Raw genomic sequence first — 15,048 nt, 5'->3', positions numbered from 1 at the left:
ACATTTCTCACCAGACTGCCATATTCTAAAGACTTGAGTATTTATGAAACATCAAAACTTATAAATCATTTACATAAAACAGCAAAAACGCAGCACAAAGTCCTCTGCTTCTATAGTGTTTTCTACCGTTCTAAGTACAAATAACTACATTTAGAATGGTTTATTCACCACACCACACTGTCTTCTAGGCATATCACATCATAGAAAATTGTGATATGTTATTGCTTTAAAAAATTCTTATTATACATCTGGATCACACACATTAAGGACAGATGGTTCAAACAGCAACCACCAGTCTCTTGGAATAAAGGCTCTATTTCTGTTATTCAGTGAGAATTCAGTTTTCTACCAAGAACATGTGCCCATACTTTTGTAAAGTAACTTACTCTCCAGGTTTGATGCATTTAGAATTGACTGAAGATGCAGTGGAACTCGGAACAGAGAGTCAAACCTGGGCTTCAAATAATAATAAAATGAAGTTAAGATATCTGAATAGTCCTTGCACAATCTGTGAGTTAATTCAGCTGGTCGCTTCCAAGCCTGTTAATATATTTGGTTTTGTTCTAAGAAGGTAAGTGTCCTAAAGGTTCTTTCAAAGCCTCTCCCCGTTAGCTAGATCTCTTGCCAGGACGCTTTTCCTATTGTTCAATGTTAATAAGGCAATTTTATTCTTTCTTCGATTTTTGCCACAACAACAAAAAATGTTCATTTTTCTCCACGTGCTCTTATTTCCTAACTATAATGTTGACCCTGACATACAGCTTTCACATTAATTTTAAAACAGTCTGTAAACAGAATATGTGGATTCTAAATTGGCTTCAATTAGAACTATCATATTTGCTTGAATTTCTATAGATCATAAAGTCACACCCTATCGTATATTAAAGACAAAGCTGGAATTTTGCTTTTCTTCTTTCTCCCCAGATTACCACATTAAACTATAATCCAAAGGTAACTGAGGGATTCAGGATGAAGGTCTTTTTAAAAACGTATGCCAGCCAGAAGGCCGGCTTGTGGCTTCTTTTCCCGTAATGCACTAACCCCTGTGCAACTTACCGGGATTTTCCTGAGGTCCTCATTACTTGTCGGATTCACATGAAAACTAAAGAACAAAAGACAAACACAAATGTTAAAAGTATATCGCACAGTCCGCATGGTTGAGGAAACATAAAAACAGAACCCTCCTAACCAACACGGCAATAACAATTTCTGAAGTCCTAAATGACATGGATGAATGAAACTTAACCCAGGATGCAGGAGAAAAACAATATTGACTCAACATTCCCAAGCACCTACAATTTTAAACTTTAAAAGAAAACCTTTCAGTTATTATCAGAACTGAAGAACTGTACCTCTAAATGTATAGTTTCTAAAAATCTTTAAACATAAGCGATTTTACCCAGCAAGATAGTTTATACAGCTGAATTTTATCACTTATTCATGTTATATACACACTCACCTGAGGCCCTTCTGATATAAACTGTGGAGAATTCAATAAATTTTAGTTGGAAAGACTGCAGAATGCCAGAGTTAAAACAATGTTTTAAAAAGATTATATAGGTATTAGAAAAATTATCTTTTAAACATTATCCTATCAAGGAGAATGAGTTCAGAGTTGTATGAACTATTTCTGTCATTAATGTGACTTCTAAGTAAGTGGTCTTCAAAATTTAAATACCCAAATGACCAAAACAAAATGGATTTCTTCCAGGCAGAGAGTAAGAGAACATCACAGCTGAATGCTACAATCATTTTCTTCTTTGAAACATCTCCATTAGGAAGGGACTACAACCAAAAAGTGGCTAAACTTCAAAGCCATCTGATGAGTAAATATTTCATCATTGCTATTCAAGTTTAACTTTTACCCAGCACTTAAGAGTATTGGACATTAGAGCCTCTACTAAGCATTACTGTCCTAGGAATCTTTTTATACCACCCCCCCCAAAAAAATACTTAGCTATAAAATAGACATTTTTCTTTATCTGTGTTTTATCAGCCAAATAATTGGAATCCTTTGAAGAAATTGAGTTTTACAACTTTGGATGGCACGCACAAAAAGTCTGAACACTGGCTATAACGTCTGGCCAGTCTCTCTTCCTACGGGCACATGTCCCAAGCTATAAACCCATGGGGCACACCTGCGTTTCTTGCATGAGAGCAGGCCTCACACGTCCAACATTTCATTTGTTATGACTAAGATTCGTAGCACGAGCTTCCAGAACTGATGACTGACCTTTTCTAGCTAGAACTCCTGTGGATAAACTGAGTATATTTCAGTAGAGCTGGGTGACATGGCAGAGAAGATTAAAACATATTTTAAATACCCACAAATGAACACCCCAGCAACAGGCTGATGCAGCTGACCCACATTCTCATTCACTGTCTTTACAGTGTTCTGTACGGTTCCAGACTAGCATCAGTGTACCAGCAAAGCCTCAAGAGCCTGAGCAAAGAGTGGCTTAAAAGAAATTAACACAAATAAAATCCAACAAGCCACACGTAGGCCTGGAGTGTCATGGGAGGGGCTGCTAAACACAGGTGGTCCCTGTCCTCCCCAATTTCCAGTCCCAGGCAGTCAACGTCAGGTTAGTCCTGGACGGCTAACCTCTCCTGGCCATCCCCTCACGGCACACTGTTTTCTAATAGGTCAAGAAACACATCCTGTCGCATGGCTCTCCAGCCAACAGAGATAGTCTCATGCTCAACATGATTTCCATTCAGGTCTGCGGTACACACCGTGGTTAGAGGAGAGAAGTGACTGATGGCCCTGGGGCCAAGGGGCGTGAATTCAAATCCCGATTCTGCCCTTATCTTGCTGTGTGACCCTGAGCAAGTCACTTAACTTTGTATCATCTGTAAAAGGGGGGTGGCAATAGTCCACGCACAGGAGACTACTGTTAGGATGAAATGAGTTAACAACATGTAAAACACTCAGCACAGTGACTAAAAGAACATGCTCAGTGAATTATTTTATTTAATAAACATTTACACTTAGACTGTGCCAGATACTCCTCGAAGCACTTTACCAAAATTAACCCATTTAATCTTTATAACCCATAAGGGAGGTGTGATTTTTCATTTTCAGGATAAGGGAACGAGTCACAGAGAGGTTCGGTAACTTGAGTGTGGCCAGTCAGTAAGAGGGGGAGGTGGGGAGGTGTGTGGTTCCAGCCCCTGCCCTCCTAACTCGGACACACGGCCTAGCCCTGCTCTCTGCACACGGACGTGCTGAGTGCGCCCCGGCCACCCTGCTGAAGCCCTGGACAGACAGGACTCCCGGATTCCTCAGGACACAAACCCCCCTCCTTTAGAGCAGGCACATGGGAGAGCTGCACCTGTGGAGGGAGGGGAGCGCACTCGAGAGTCTCATTTTTAGACCACAGGGAAAACGAAATGTCCCATCGCAGCAATTAGCTAAGGAAGGCCCACGTCAAGGAAAAGGGAGGATTCAAAATTACACGAAGGACAGGTTTGGCAGAGAGAAAGGGCTCTGAAGATAGACGCGTGGCCTGCGGCTGCGAGACGGCGCCATTGCAGGACACGGAAGGGGCTAGAACACAAGGCCCGTGGGGAGGAAGCAGCCCTTGAAGGCTCTTGATGCAAAAGATGGGGCTCTTGGACCTGATCCCTTAGAGCAGTGGGCAAGTTTTTGACAATTTTAATCTTCTTTCATAAATGCTATTTAGACAACTCAAGTCCGGTAGCATAATCCATACCATTACAATTGACAATAATGACAACTGTATGACTCTCGTGAACAACAGTACGACTGTGCAGATATCCTTCTCTGTCTCAGGAAGAAAGTACTGAACTGAGAAACAGAAATGCTGGCATTAGATTTACTGTAATACCGACTTTTCGAAAACAGACATTGAGGACACAGATTTTACCAAAATCACAAAACTACCAAGATGTAACACCCAGTAGCTTTAGCCTATGGAACTAAAGTGAGACTCAGTGACAGCCCGGGAAATGTCTGAGAATTCTTAAGAATGCTGAAATGACAAAGGTCGCCCCCGGGCCGGCGAAAGGGTGTCGTGCGCAGCCGGCCCCGCTACCCCCATTATGACTGGCAGCCATGCGCAGCGCAGCGCTGAGCGAGAGGGCTCTCGTGGGGCATTGTCTGCAGTATAAAGGCACGGCCCCTCCCTTGGGGTCGGCTTTATTTTCACACACTGACGTGTCAAACACATGACACACTCAGTCATTCATGGCTACCTTTTTTGATCTGTCCTTAAGGGGGGAAAAAGAGTTAACTGAACTGGATTGAATTAGCTTGGGGAAAAATAAAATGTCTCTATTTATCGAAGTGTGGCACCAATTTGTGTTATCTTTCTCTCTGGAATGCTGTCCTCCTGTCAGACAAGATATCGAATAATGCAGTCTGACTGCTCAACTGAGTTGTTGACAGGTTAAGGGAAATGGTGTTTTTAATCAGGTGTAAGGATGAACTTAGACATGCTCCTACTGAAAAAGTCTATACAAATTTCAACTTCATGGTTAAGGAACTTTAGTTTTAGAAATCAAAACTGAAGGAGCTTGGGGGTGACAAAGAACTTTAAAGCAAATTTTAAGCTGATGAAAATATTTTAAAATTTGTATTTTCAAAAATATTTTAAGCTAAGAAGGTGTGTTACCCGAACGTTCTAAAGCTTTTATGTCAATTTTTTACCTCATGGTATTTCCCAAATTTTAAAGAATTTTTCCCAAGTAAACTCTAATTTACAAGTTTAAATGAATACTACCAAATATATTTCGAGGAATCATTAGTATCTCTTCTATAATGTCACTTATTAGTTATTTTGAAGTTAAAATAAATACTGAGTAAGGAAACAATTGGTAAGAACTTGAAACTGTCCTAAAATAGCTGCTATGGACCAGCCCTTCACAGACAGACTAGAAAGGCCAACCAACCTTTATAAAGTGATAAAACTAACCACCGCATGAGTCACTAAGGCATTTGGCCGCATTCATTTTCTTCTTTGTCCTTCCTTTTCTCTAACAAATACATTCTTTTAGAGCAAGAATATCTAAGAAAGACTAGAGACTATTGAGAGTGAAAATGTATAAAGTCCTTGTCAAGAAAAAAAACAAAAACCCCACAGAAGAACAAAGATCTATTAAAACTGATTAACTGTCTTGTTAGCATAAGACAATGCAAACTGTGTAAATTCCTGGCTCTAGGACTTCAAATCTTTCAGTGAGAAGTCACGTAACAACACTTGAAGCTCTTCTGAAGGCATTTAAAAACAAGTATTATTACCTCTTCCATGATATCTCTTTCCAAGCCCCATTATTGCTGAAATTATAAAGCTAAATATATTTTTGGCCTATACTGTGACCCATTTTGTATTTAATAAGGGAATTCAAGTTATTTGCAAAATCCAGGAGGTGACCCACCTGGCTGGAAGGGGGCAAAGAAGGAAGGGGGGGTGTAGCAGAGGAGTAACTTTCTCAAACACCATTCAATTCCTTATTGTGTATGGGAAATAAGTATAACTTTAAACGATCACAGAATAACTTCTAAGATTGTTTGCAAAGGACACTATGCTATTGCTCTTCTTGTTTAACTGTGAGAGTAGGCACTAGAGACCCAGGGCTTCACTCTGGGGACAAATGTAGTTGGGAGACGAGTATAAACTAAGACCTCTAACGTAACAGAAAACTTCTAATGAATCTGAAAAGAGGAAAAGAAAAAATAGCCCACTGACAGTGAAGCAAGGGCAAAGAATGACAGTAAGCCTTACAACAGCTGATATTTTATTGACTTTAACTGTGCTACCAGGCACCCTTCAGAGCACTTTACATGTTAGCTCACTTAATCCTTGTACTGTGCTGTTTTTATTTCCATTTCCAGCAGCAGAAAGAGGCACAGAGAAGTTAAGAAGCTTACTCAGGGTAACACAGTTATCAAGTGGTACAGTCAGGATGCAAAGAAAGGCAGCCAAACTCCACAGTCCAAGCTCCTGAGTCGAACTTCTATCCCTCACACTTTCTAAACCCTTCAGTCCTGCTGTGAGCTCAGAGAGGGTTCGCTTCAGGGAGTGCAGGATAATTTCCTGAGGGGTCTCGCAATCAGAAGTGACTAAGAAAAAGTACAAGTTGATCTTAAAAGAGGTAGAACACAGGCTGCAAAGCAATAGGTTTCCAAAGAACTGTGCCCACGGTTTTCTGTTGGCCCCTCCTGCTCCATATTCTGCCCCTCCCTGCACCCCAGCAGGCTGACGTCAGCAGAGTGCGTCCTCTGCGCCGCCTTGCCCAGTGGCTTCCAGTTACTCTCCGGCCCTGGGAGGCACCTGCAAGAGAGTGGGGACAGAAAGGGGCGGCAGGGGTCAGGGCATGTATCCCCCGCTCCAGCCCCATCTCACTGCTGCCTCAGGCCCTCCCTGCTGGGCTACAGTTTTAAGCAGGAGCTTCTCTATAAATGGCCACAGATGAACTACAGCTGTCCCTTCGCACTAACACAGCTGTCTCTTCTAGCCAGTGCTGGCTCCCGGGGCTAAACCTTCCCTCCTCGGGGTCCTTACCCCCAGGCACCCCTCTGTAAATGGTCTCTCACTAAACGTTCTTCAATTATCTGTTTGAGCATGTCAGTTGTTTCCTGCTGGGGCTCTATACATGATACAAGAATATACAAGAAATGCCATCAATTATTAACTTCATAATATAAAGCGGTTAAGGACAAAGGTTTGTCCTATTTATCTATTAAAAAGAAAGAAGAGAGAGCCAAAGAAAAAACAATATCCCACAATTATTCATATGAATTATCTACACTTCCCTTCTCCCTTCAATTTCTGGCTTTTGCTCTATAACTACTTATTTGAACACTCTTTTCTGTCTTCCCAGAATATACAACGTCTTCTACTTTGTAAATGATAATTCACATTTACATGCTGGCCACAAAAAAGTTCCTGGCCTTCATTTAACAACTCTTTTCACATTCACAGAGCTAGAGTACTTTATGTTCAAAATTATTTTCAATTTAGGAATTATATTATTAAAGACTGATTGCTCTTGCAGTTTTGAAATGGCGTAATTGCTTAAAGTGACTTGAATCTGAATAATACCACCTCATATTTATATACTACCTTACAATTTATAACATATTTTCCCAAACAGAATTTCTCTAGACACGTTTCCAAAGGAAGAGTAATCAAGGTGGGATACTGCTACTCACGTTCAGATCCATTCAATCAAAATCCCATTTGATCAATTTCGTCTTCTGATTCCCCAACTCACTCCCTCTGACGGATCTGCTTTGTGGACCCACTACCATCCCAATTGTTCCCTCATCCATTGTGTTTACTCACCTCTCCCCCCAGAGCATGTTGACAGCCTGTTACCCACTCCTACACTGCCCATTTTTATTTTGCCAATTTCTAATCCCTCCTGAGTAACCCCTGCTGACTTTGTTACTCACTCACCTTCTGTAATCTGCAACACATCCCCCACCACCAACACTCACTGCCGCTTTTATAAAGGTCACCAACAAACTATTTTTATAAAAGGCAATAGCCTCATTCTCTTTAACCTCTCAGCTCCATCTGATAACAATGACTGTGTTGTTCTTTTTGAGACTCTCTTCTGTGATACCTGGTAGCCGAGATGTTCTCCTACGTTTCCAATTACACCCTTTCCTTGTCATCTTCATCTTCTCACCCCTATGAGAAAGACACTGGATATTTCTTAAGGTTCTGCTTTCAGACCTCTTTGTACTCTGCCTTGGTGATTTCATATTCTCCCCCCACTTCCCCTGCCACCGTGATATGGCCTGGTGACTGCTAAATCTTTTATCTTCCACTACGGTTGCGTTATCCTTTGAATAGCACCTTTACAAATGTCTGTTTAAAGTCTCAGACTGGATATCCCCCCATACCTCAAAGTTAACATGTCCCAAACCAATCACCATCTTGACTTTTGTATCAGTTCAGTCTGATTTTCCAATTTCTGGCATAACCAAGTCTGCTGGTCATCCCAGGTGAAGCCTCAGGGAGGCACTGGACCCGGCCTTCAGCTTGGAAGATTCTGCCTCCTCAGTAAGCTGCAGATTCTCCCCATTCAGCTCCTGGACATGGCTCTCTCATGTTCCCTTGCTACTCATGGTCACAGCTACCTTTCTGATCACAAGACCACATCACCCCCAGCCCAGACTACTGCCAACAGCCTCTTACCAGTCTCCACCAGTCCTTCCTTGTCCAATCCAGCCTAAGCAACATGGCTGGGTAAGATACTCTGAAGCTCAAGTCTAACCTTGTTACTCATCTGTCAAAATTAACTTCTGGCCTTCAACTTCCTCCTGAATAACAAATTTCTTAGCCTGGTTTTCAAAGCCTATTGGATTTGACTCAAATTATCTTTCCAAACTTACCGCCCAACCCCTAGTACCCAGGTACAACCTACTTGCTCTAAATTGCATATTTTTAATGAAGAAATAAGAGATGCCACCTATTTCAAAAAATTAGGATTGAAAGAAGGTTAAGAGAAATGAATATGACATTTTTATGACAAAGTGCTATTCAAATGTAAGGTAAGTAAACCTAGACACAGACCTTATATCCTTCATAAAAATTAACTCAAGACTGACCACAGGTTCAAATGTAAAACAAAACCGTGAGACTCCTAGAAGATAACATAGGAGGAAATCCAGATGACCTTGGGGATGGCAATAACTTTGTAGATACAAAACCAAAGGCATGATCTATGAAAGAACGAACTGATAAGCTGAACTTCATTAAAAATTTCTGCTCTGTGAAAGGCATTAAGAGAATGAAAAGACAAGCCACAGACTGGGAGACAATATTTGCAAAAGACATCTGATAAAGGACTGTTACCAAAATATACAAAGAACTCTTAAAACTCAACAATAAGAAAACAAGCAACCCCATGGAAAAATGGGCCCCAAATATCAACAGACAACTTCACAGAAGTGATACAGATGACAATAAATATATGAAGAGATGCTCCACATCATATGTCATCAGGGGAGTGCAAACTAAAATAACGAGATACCATTACACACCTATTAAAACGGCCAAAATCCAGAACACTGACAACACCAAACACCAATGAAGATGTGGAACACCAGGAACTGTCATTCACTACTGGAAATGGAAAATGGTACGGCCACTTTGGAAGACAGTTTGTGGTTTCTTACAAAACTAAACCTACTCTTTTTTTTTTTTTTTAAGATTTATTTATTTATTTGAGAGAGAGAGAGAGAGCTCAGGGGGAGGGGCAGAGGGGAAGGGAGAGAGCCTTAAGCAGACTCCATATTGAGTGAGGAGCCTGACACGGGGCTCAATCTCATGACCCCGAGATCACGACCTGAGCCAAAACCAAGAGTCGGATACTTAACCAACTGCGCCACCCAGGCTCCCCACTAAACATGCTCTTACAATACAATCCACGCACAATGACAACTGCACTACATGGTATTTACCCAAAGGTGTTGAAAATTATGTCCACACAAAAACCTGCACACAGAAGGTTTATTCATAACTGCCAAAACTTGGTAGCAACCAGGACGTTCTTCAGTAGGTGAATGGATAAACTGCAGTACATACAAACAATGGAGTATTATTCAGTGCTAAAGAAGAAATGAGCTATAAAGACATGGAGGAACTTTAGATACATATTACTAAGTGAAAGAAGCCAATCTGAAAAGGCAGGCTATAGACTGTAGGATTCCAACTATATGACATTCTGGAAAAGGCAGAAACTATGGCGACAGTAAAAAGATCAGTGGTTTTCAGGGTTTGGGGGAAAGGAGTGATCAACAGGCAGAGCACCCGGGACTTTTAGGGCAGTGAAAATACTCTGTATGATACTGCACAGGTGGACACATGTCATTATACATTTGTCCAAACCCACAGAATGTACAACACCAAGAGTGAACCCTAACGTGAACTACGGACTTTGTATAATTATGATGTGTCATTATAAGTCCATCAACTGTAACAAAAGCACAACCCTAGGGGGAGTGCTGATAATGGCAGAGGCTATGCATGTGTGGGGGTGGGACACTTATAGGAACTCTCTGTACTTTCTGCTCAGTTTTGGTGTGACGTAAAACTGCTCTAAAAATAAATTTTGTTTAAAGTTTGCCTTTTGTGCATCTATCTTAATTCCTGGATTCCCCACCCCTTCTGCTATAAATTACTTGAAGAAAGGAATGATATTTCATTAATCTTTTCAGTCCTGTCATCTGACCCAGTACCTAGAGCACAGCAGATGCTTAATAAATATATATTGAATAAATCAATAGCCAGTACTTAATAAAAATTTCTAAGAACTGGGCTAATAGTTGACTGAGCAAATCGACGGTAGGTCAATATAAGTTTTAACAACAAGGTATCAAGTTCTCAAAGAGCAGAGGAAATCGTTTTTGCTGAGGAACAAAGATTAATTATATCTAGACCTGATAGTATATTAATGGAATGTTTTTCAGTTCTTTTTAAGATAGGAAGAATTATTCTGATACTTACAACTGCCAATATGAATTGAAGTAAGTTTCAAATTGGTGACCTGCAATAAAATCAATTCAACTAGCCAGTTTATCCAACCAGGTCTACCACAGTTTAGGTATTTGACCACAATACAGATTAATTTTGAGATTTTTCTGGTAAACCCTGAAAACATTTATTCCACAAAAGCTCAATGTTAAAAGAGCTTAAAGAAATGCCCTATAATGATCCTCTTTATAAAAACCCTAAAAAATAAAGTGTCCAAAGAGAGATCCCACTAACAAACACAACCTGTAACGTATTTCAGTTTTATTACATGTGCAAAAGGGCTTAAGAAACAAGGTACAACTCAATATTGCTCCTTCCTTCTTTTTAGGGAAAAAAAAAAAAAGTCAGCACAAATCAAATTAATGACATTATAGATTAAAATACTACATTATCTCTCCTGGGACTGGGCACACACACTGAATATCTGAATGGCAAAACAAAACCTAATACATAAATGTCTATGGGGATTAACTGTAATTTACTTATTAATATTCTCACAGGATGTCTTTCATGAGATCTCATAGGCAAGACAATTAAAAATTGTGGTCAATGACACCAGAGATCATGGACAGCAAATTCAGAGCAAGCTGCTTTTCAATCATGAATATCAATGAATATGTCATTGAAGAAGTCCTAAAACTTGACGATTTAAAGAGATCTATGAAGTTAAGGCATTTTTCATCAAGAATATCATATTCAATCCAGTTTAACTTACCATTTTCTCCTGGTGAAGAAATGAAATAATTATTTTAAATACATTCCCAAATTTCCAAACATAAGCCCTATGGCTTGTGTAATCAAGGCCAACCCAAGCACCCTGATAAGCCTTTCCTGTGAGAGGCTGAGGGCTGAGGACAACCTGGGCACAGGAACTCCTCCATGAGGGGCGGGCAAGGCAAGTTAGCCCTGGGTCCCTTTGGCCAAGGCAAAGAAGGCCAGAGAGCCCACAACATCCTGGGCCAAGAGCATTCCAAGCTGGCTCTGTACCTGGGACAAAGCCAAGTTCTGGAGAGGAAGCCACGGTGCCCTCTGGTCACCAGGAAGGCCTCAGATGTTCAAAAACAGCCTGCAATGAGGCCCCTGGCCAGAAAGCATCTGCTTCCCCAGCCAGTCATCTCTGTTGAGCCTTCAGGGAGGGGCTCCCAAGGCAGCCAGACTTACCGGGGCCCCTCCATTAGGTGACACAAACCCCAGACTCCTGTGCATACTCCTTGGAAGCAGAGCTGCTGGGGTGACTGGGAGACTTCTGGCCACTACACCCTCAGCTGAGAAGCCCAGCCTCAAAAACCAGGTCTTGGTGATCAAGAGCTGGTTTCACAGAGCTAAGAAATTATAAAATTTTGCTGGAAAAGAATTTATTGTTTTGTATAAAAATATACTCCCTAGCCCCTCGAAAAGTAGATGAATATAATGATTTCATTGGAAATTGCATATTATACTGTATCCCTCAGCCACCTTTTTCTGAATGGTTCTTTTATTAAAAAAAGGAGGAAAAAAAAAAAACAAGAACATTTTAAACACAGGCATCCATTGATTTTTTTACAGCGTACCTTGTCATATTTGCAAATTTCTGCTGCCACAATAACTTCCCCATTGTCCTGTTCCTACAAGCTACATAAATAAATTACTCTTCACTCTAAACAGTTTTTATTCTGAATCTAAAAATCACACTTAGAAACAAGGTCTCACTGGCATCTTTTCTTTGATTTCGTGTCTCTTCCTATTCAGGCCTGTATTATGTATGCATTACCCATATCACTGTTCTCTGGGTGTCCCCAAAATTGGTGTTCCATCACATCACTCATAGGCCAAAATATCTTTACACTTACTACAGAATTAGGTGCAAATTCTTCATTCTGGTATGCTACATTCCCATTAACAAGGTCCAATTTCCACTACTACCTCCGACCTTAACAATTCCAGGTAGTGGGTCCCTGATAGCCACTTAGAACACTCACTAATTTTAACGCACTGCCTGGTCTCATTTTAACCTCCATTCATAAAAGCACTTTCCTCTCTCCATAGATCCATCCTTTGAGACTCTGCCAATTCTACCTTTTCCACGACGCCTAGACTGCCTGACCTTACCCATTTAATCTGTCATTTTTAGCTCTCTGAGCATTTACTAACTGCATCACCAATTAGGACAATTAATTACATATTTTGTATCTACCTGCCTGGGATCTAAAGACAGAGACATCGCCTGATGCATCTCTGTTTCACAATATTAACAAATCTTATACAAGACAGGAAAGCAATGTCCATACCTTATTATCAAGTTCTAAAACATCTTTTTTAGAATGTCACCCTAATACATACTGTCTCCTGGTAGTCTAAAGATAACAGGCACAAAAAGTGACATTTTAAGACCCTACCCATCTATTATTCCATAAAATAAACTGATGGCAATACAAAAATATCTTACATTTAACTTTTGTTTATAAGCATATTTTCTCTTAAGTGAGGAATATCTTTTAAAAACAGAATGACAAAATATTAAAAATGCAATTAATATTATTTCAGGCACATTAAAGAACCTTGAGTCCAGAGACTCCTCAAGCAGAATCTTATTGTCTTAGTGAAAACCAGAGAGAAAAGAAGGCACCCTCCCTAACAAAGAAATGAAAGGAAGAGCCCACCTTCAAATCTCAGTTAGAAGGGATACACTGGTGCCTGTGTTGAATTTCCTAAGGCAGAGACCCTTTTTGCAGAGGACTCTGGAATGTTCTGAAGAGTTTTCCGTTAAGTAGCATTTATCCTTCTTATAATGAGAGTTTGAACTGTCATCTTTAACAATTTAATCTAAGCTCAGCCACGTGAGTTTAGAAAATTTCCATCATGATTTAAGGAAAAGCCAAAACTGAGCTGTCTGCCCTGCCCTGTCCTTATTAGCGCTACGGAAGGATTTGTGAACACAGGATTTTACAGCACTATTGATTATAATACCTTTGCCTTGTAGAGCAATAAAACAAATTTTCTACTTAATACCGGGAATATTTTACTTAATCTCAATGTGGTTCAGTTTATCAAAGATTATTATTGAACATACTTCTTGAAAGAAACTAGAAAAACTATCAAGTTTATTGTTTTCTGCCAAATGTATAGATCCTCTACTAGTCAGTGAGAAACATGAGCTCCTAAATTCTACTTTAAGTTGAGAATACATTAGTACTTGGAAATAATTTCAGGTAACTTATTTAAAGCAACTATGACATATTCTGTAGACACTGCGCAGTGAGGTCACAGCGAGGGCTACCATTTCCAGGTCCACCCTGTGGCAAACCATGCTCAGCACGTTATCCCATTTTACAGTTGAAAAAAATGAGGCTTAGAAAGGTTAGATAAGTTCATAGAGCTAGTTATTCAACAGACTCAAATCCAGACCCGAATCCAAAATTTGAACTCTTAATACCTATCCTATACTTCCTTTACAATATTCTACTATTACTATATTTATATGTTCATGTTATATTATAACATCTTTGAGTGGAAGAAGGTAATCAAATATATATATTCCGAATCAAGTATTAAATTATGTTCAGTATGATTTCCATTTTTCATTTATTTGGGGCATTTAATTTCTTTGAAAATGAAAAAATCCGTATGAAACAAAATATACTGTATACCTCTGGTCAACAAAATATGTGATTAACCTGAACACCCCCATTCCCACTCCAGGATCCATAACAAAGAGGTCATTATACCTAATGCAGAGCCGCTGCAGGGCACTCACTAATTGGCTCCTTGGTAGCCTAAAGTAGCAAACATACTTCCTCAGGAACCTACCAGGCATGGAGTATAGCTCCATGACTCCAACTAAAAAAGAAATGGTAGAATTACCAAGTAGTGAGTAAAGAGCTAATGATACAAGAGTATATAGTCATTATTTATAAAATATTCCTTCAAAATGCATCTCTCAATTTTTAAAAATAAGCTTTCTTGCTATTTACTGAAATAACTGTCTATCCACTCATTCCCCAATTATAAAATCATCTCTGATGGTCAAGAACAAGCTCAAAGGCTTCTTCCTTGAAGAAGCGTTTTCCAATTTCTAGCAAACTGTTCCTTTACCTTTTCTACAGTAAACTCTGTTCAACACAGTTCATTCTGCCTGGAATATGGGTCACTGCTTACACGTTCCTCTCCCTATGTGGCTACTAGGACTTTATCCTCTATGAATTCTATCTTCAAGCCACCCACCCCCAGCCCTGGTAGAGCTTCACATACATGTCTGTTAAAACAATTTTTAAAAACTGGCAATTTGAATTAAGCTTTACTATAGGCAGAGCTGAGTCATGTAATTGCTATTTAAGTGGTATTAGCACTTTTGTCAGAAAGATTTCTAAGGTTAAAATAAATACATAAGGGGCGCCTGGGTGGCTCAGTCGTTAAGCGTCTGCCTTTGGCTCAGGTCATGATCCCAGGGTCCTGGGATCGAGCCCCGCATCACGCTCCCTGCTCAGCGGGAAGCCTGCTTCGCTTCTCCCTCTCCCACTCCCCCTGCTTGTGTTCCCTCTCTCTGTGTCTCTGTCAAATA

The 15,048-nt window shown here is 40.1% G+C and overlaps 1 protein-coding gene across 1 annotated transcript in view; it reads right to left on the bottom strand.

Annotated features, from left to right (window-relative positions):
- RAB11FIP2 (RAB11 family interacting protein 2) overlaps positions 1-15,048 on the bottom strand; it is a 42,317-nt gene that overhangs the window by 8,792 nt on the left and 18,477 nt on the right. The window contains exon 4 of the mRNA XM_036106499.2: positions 1,057-1,102. Within this exon, the coding sequence (XP_035962392.1) occupies positions 1,057-1,102 (46 nt within the window). The remainder of the gene's footprint in view (positions 1-1,056; positions 1,103-15,048) is intronic.

The sequence above is a fragment of the Halichoerus grypus genome, chromosome 7 (assembly GCF_964656455.1).
Source record: "Halichoerus grypus chromosome 7, mHalGry1.hap1.1, whole genome shotgun sequence".
NCBI lineage: Eukaryota > Metazoa > Chordata > Mammalia > Carnivora > Phocidae > Halichoerus > Halichoerus grypus.
This window is presented reverse-complemented; position numbering and strand designations above follow the sequence as displayed.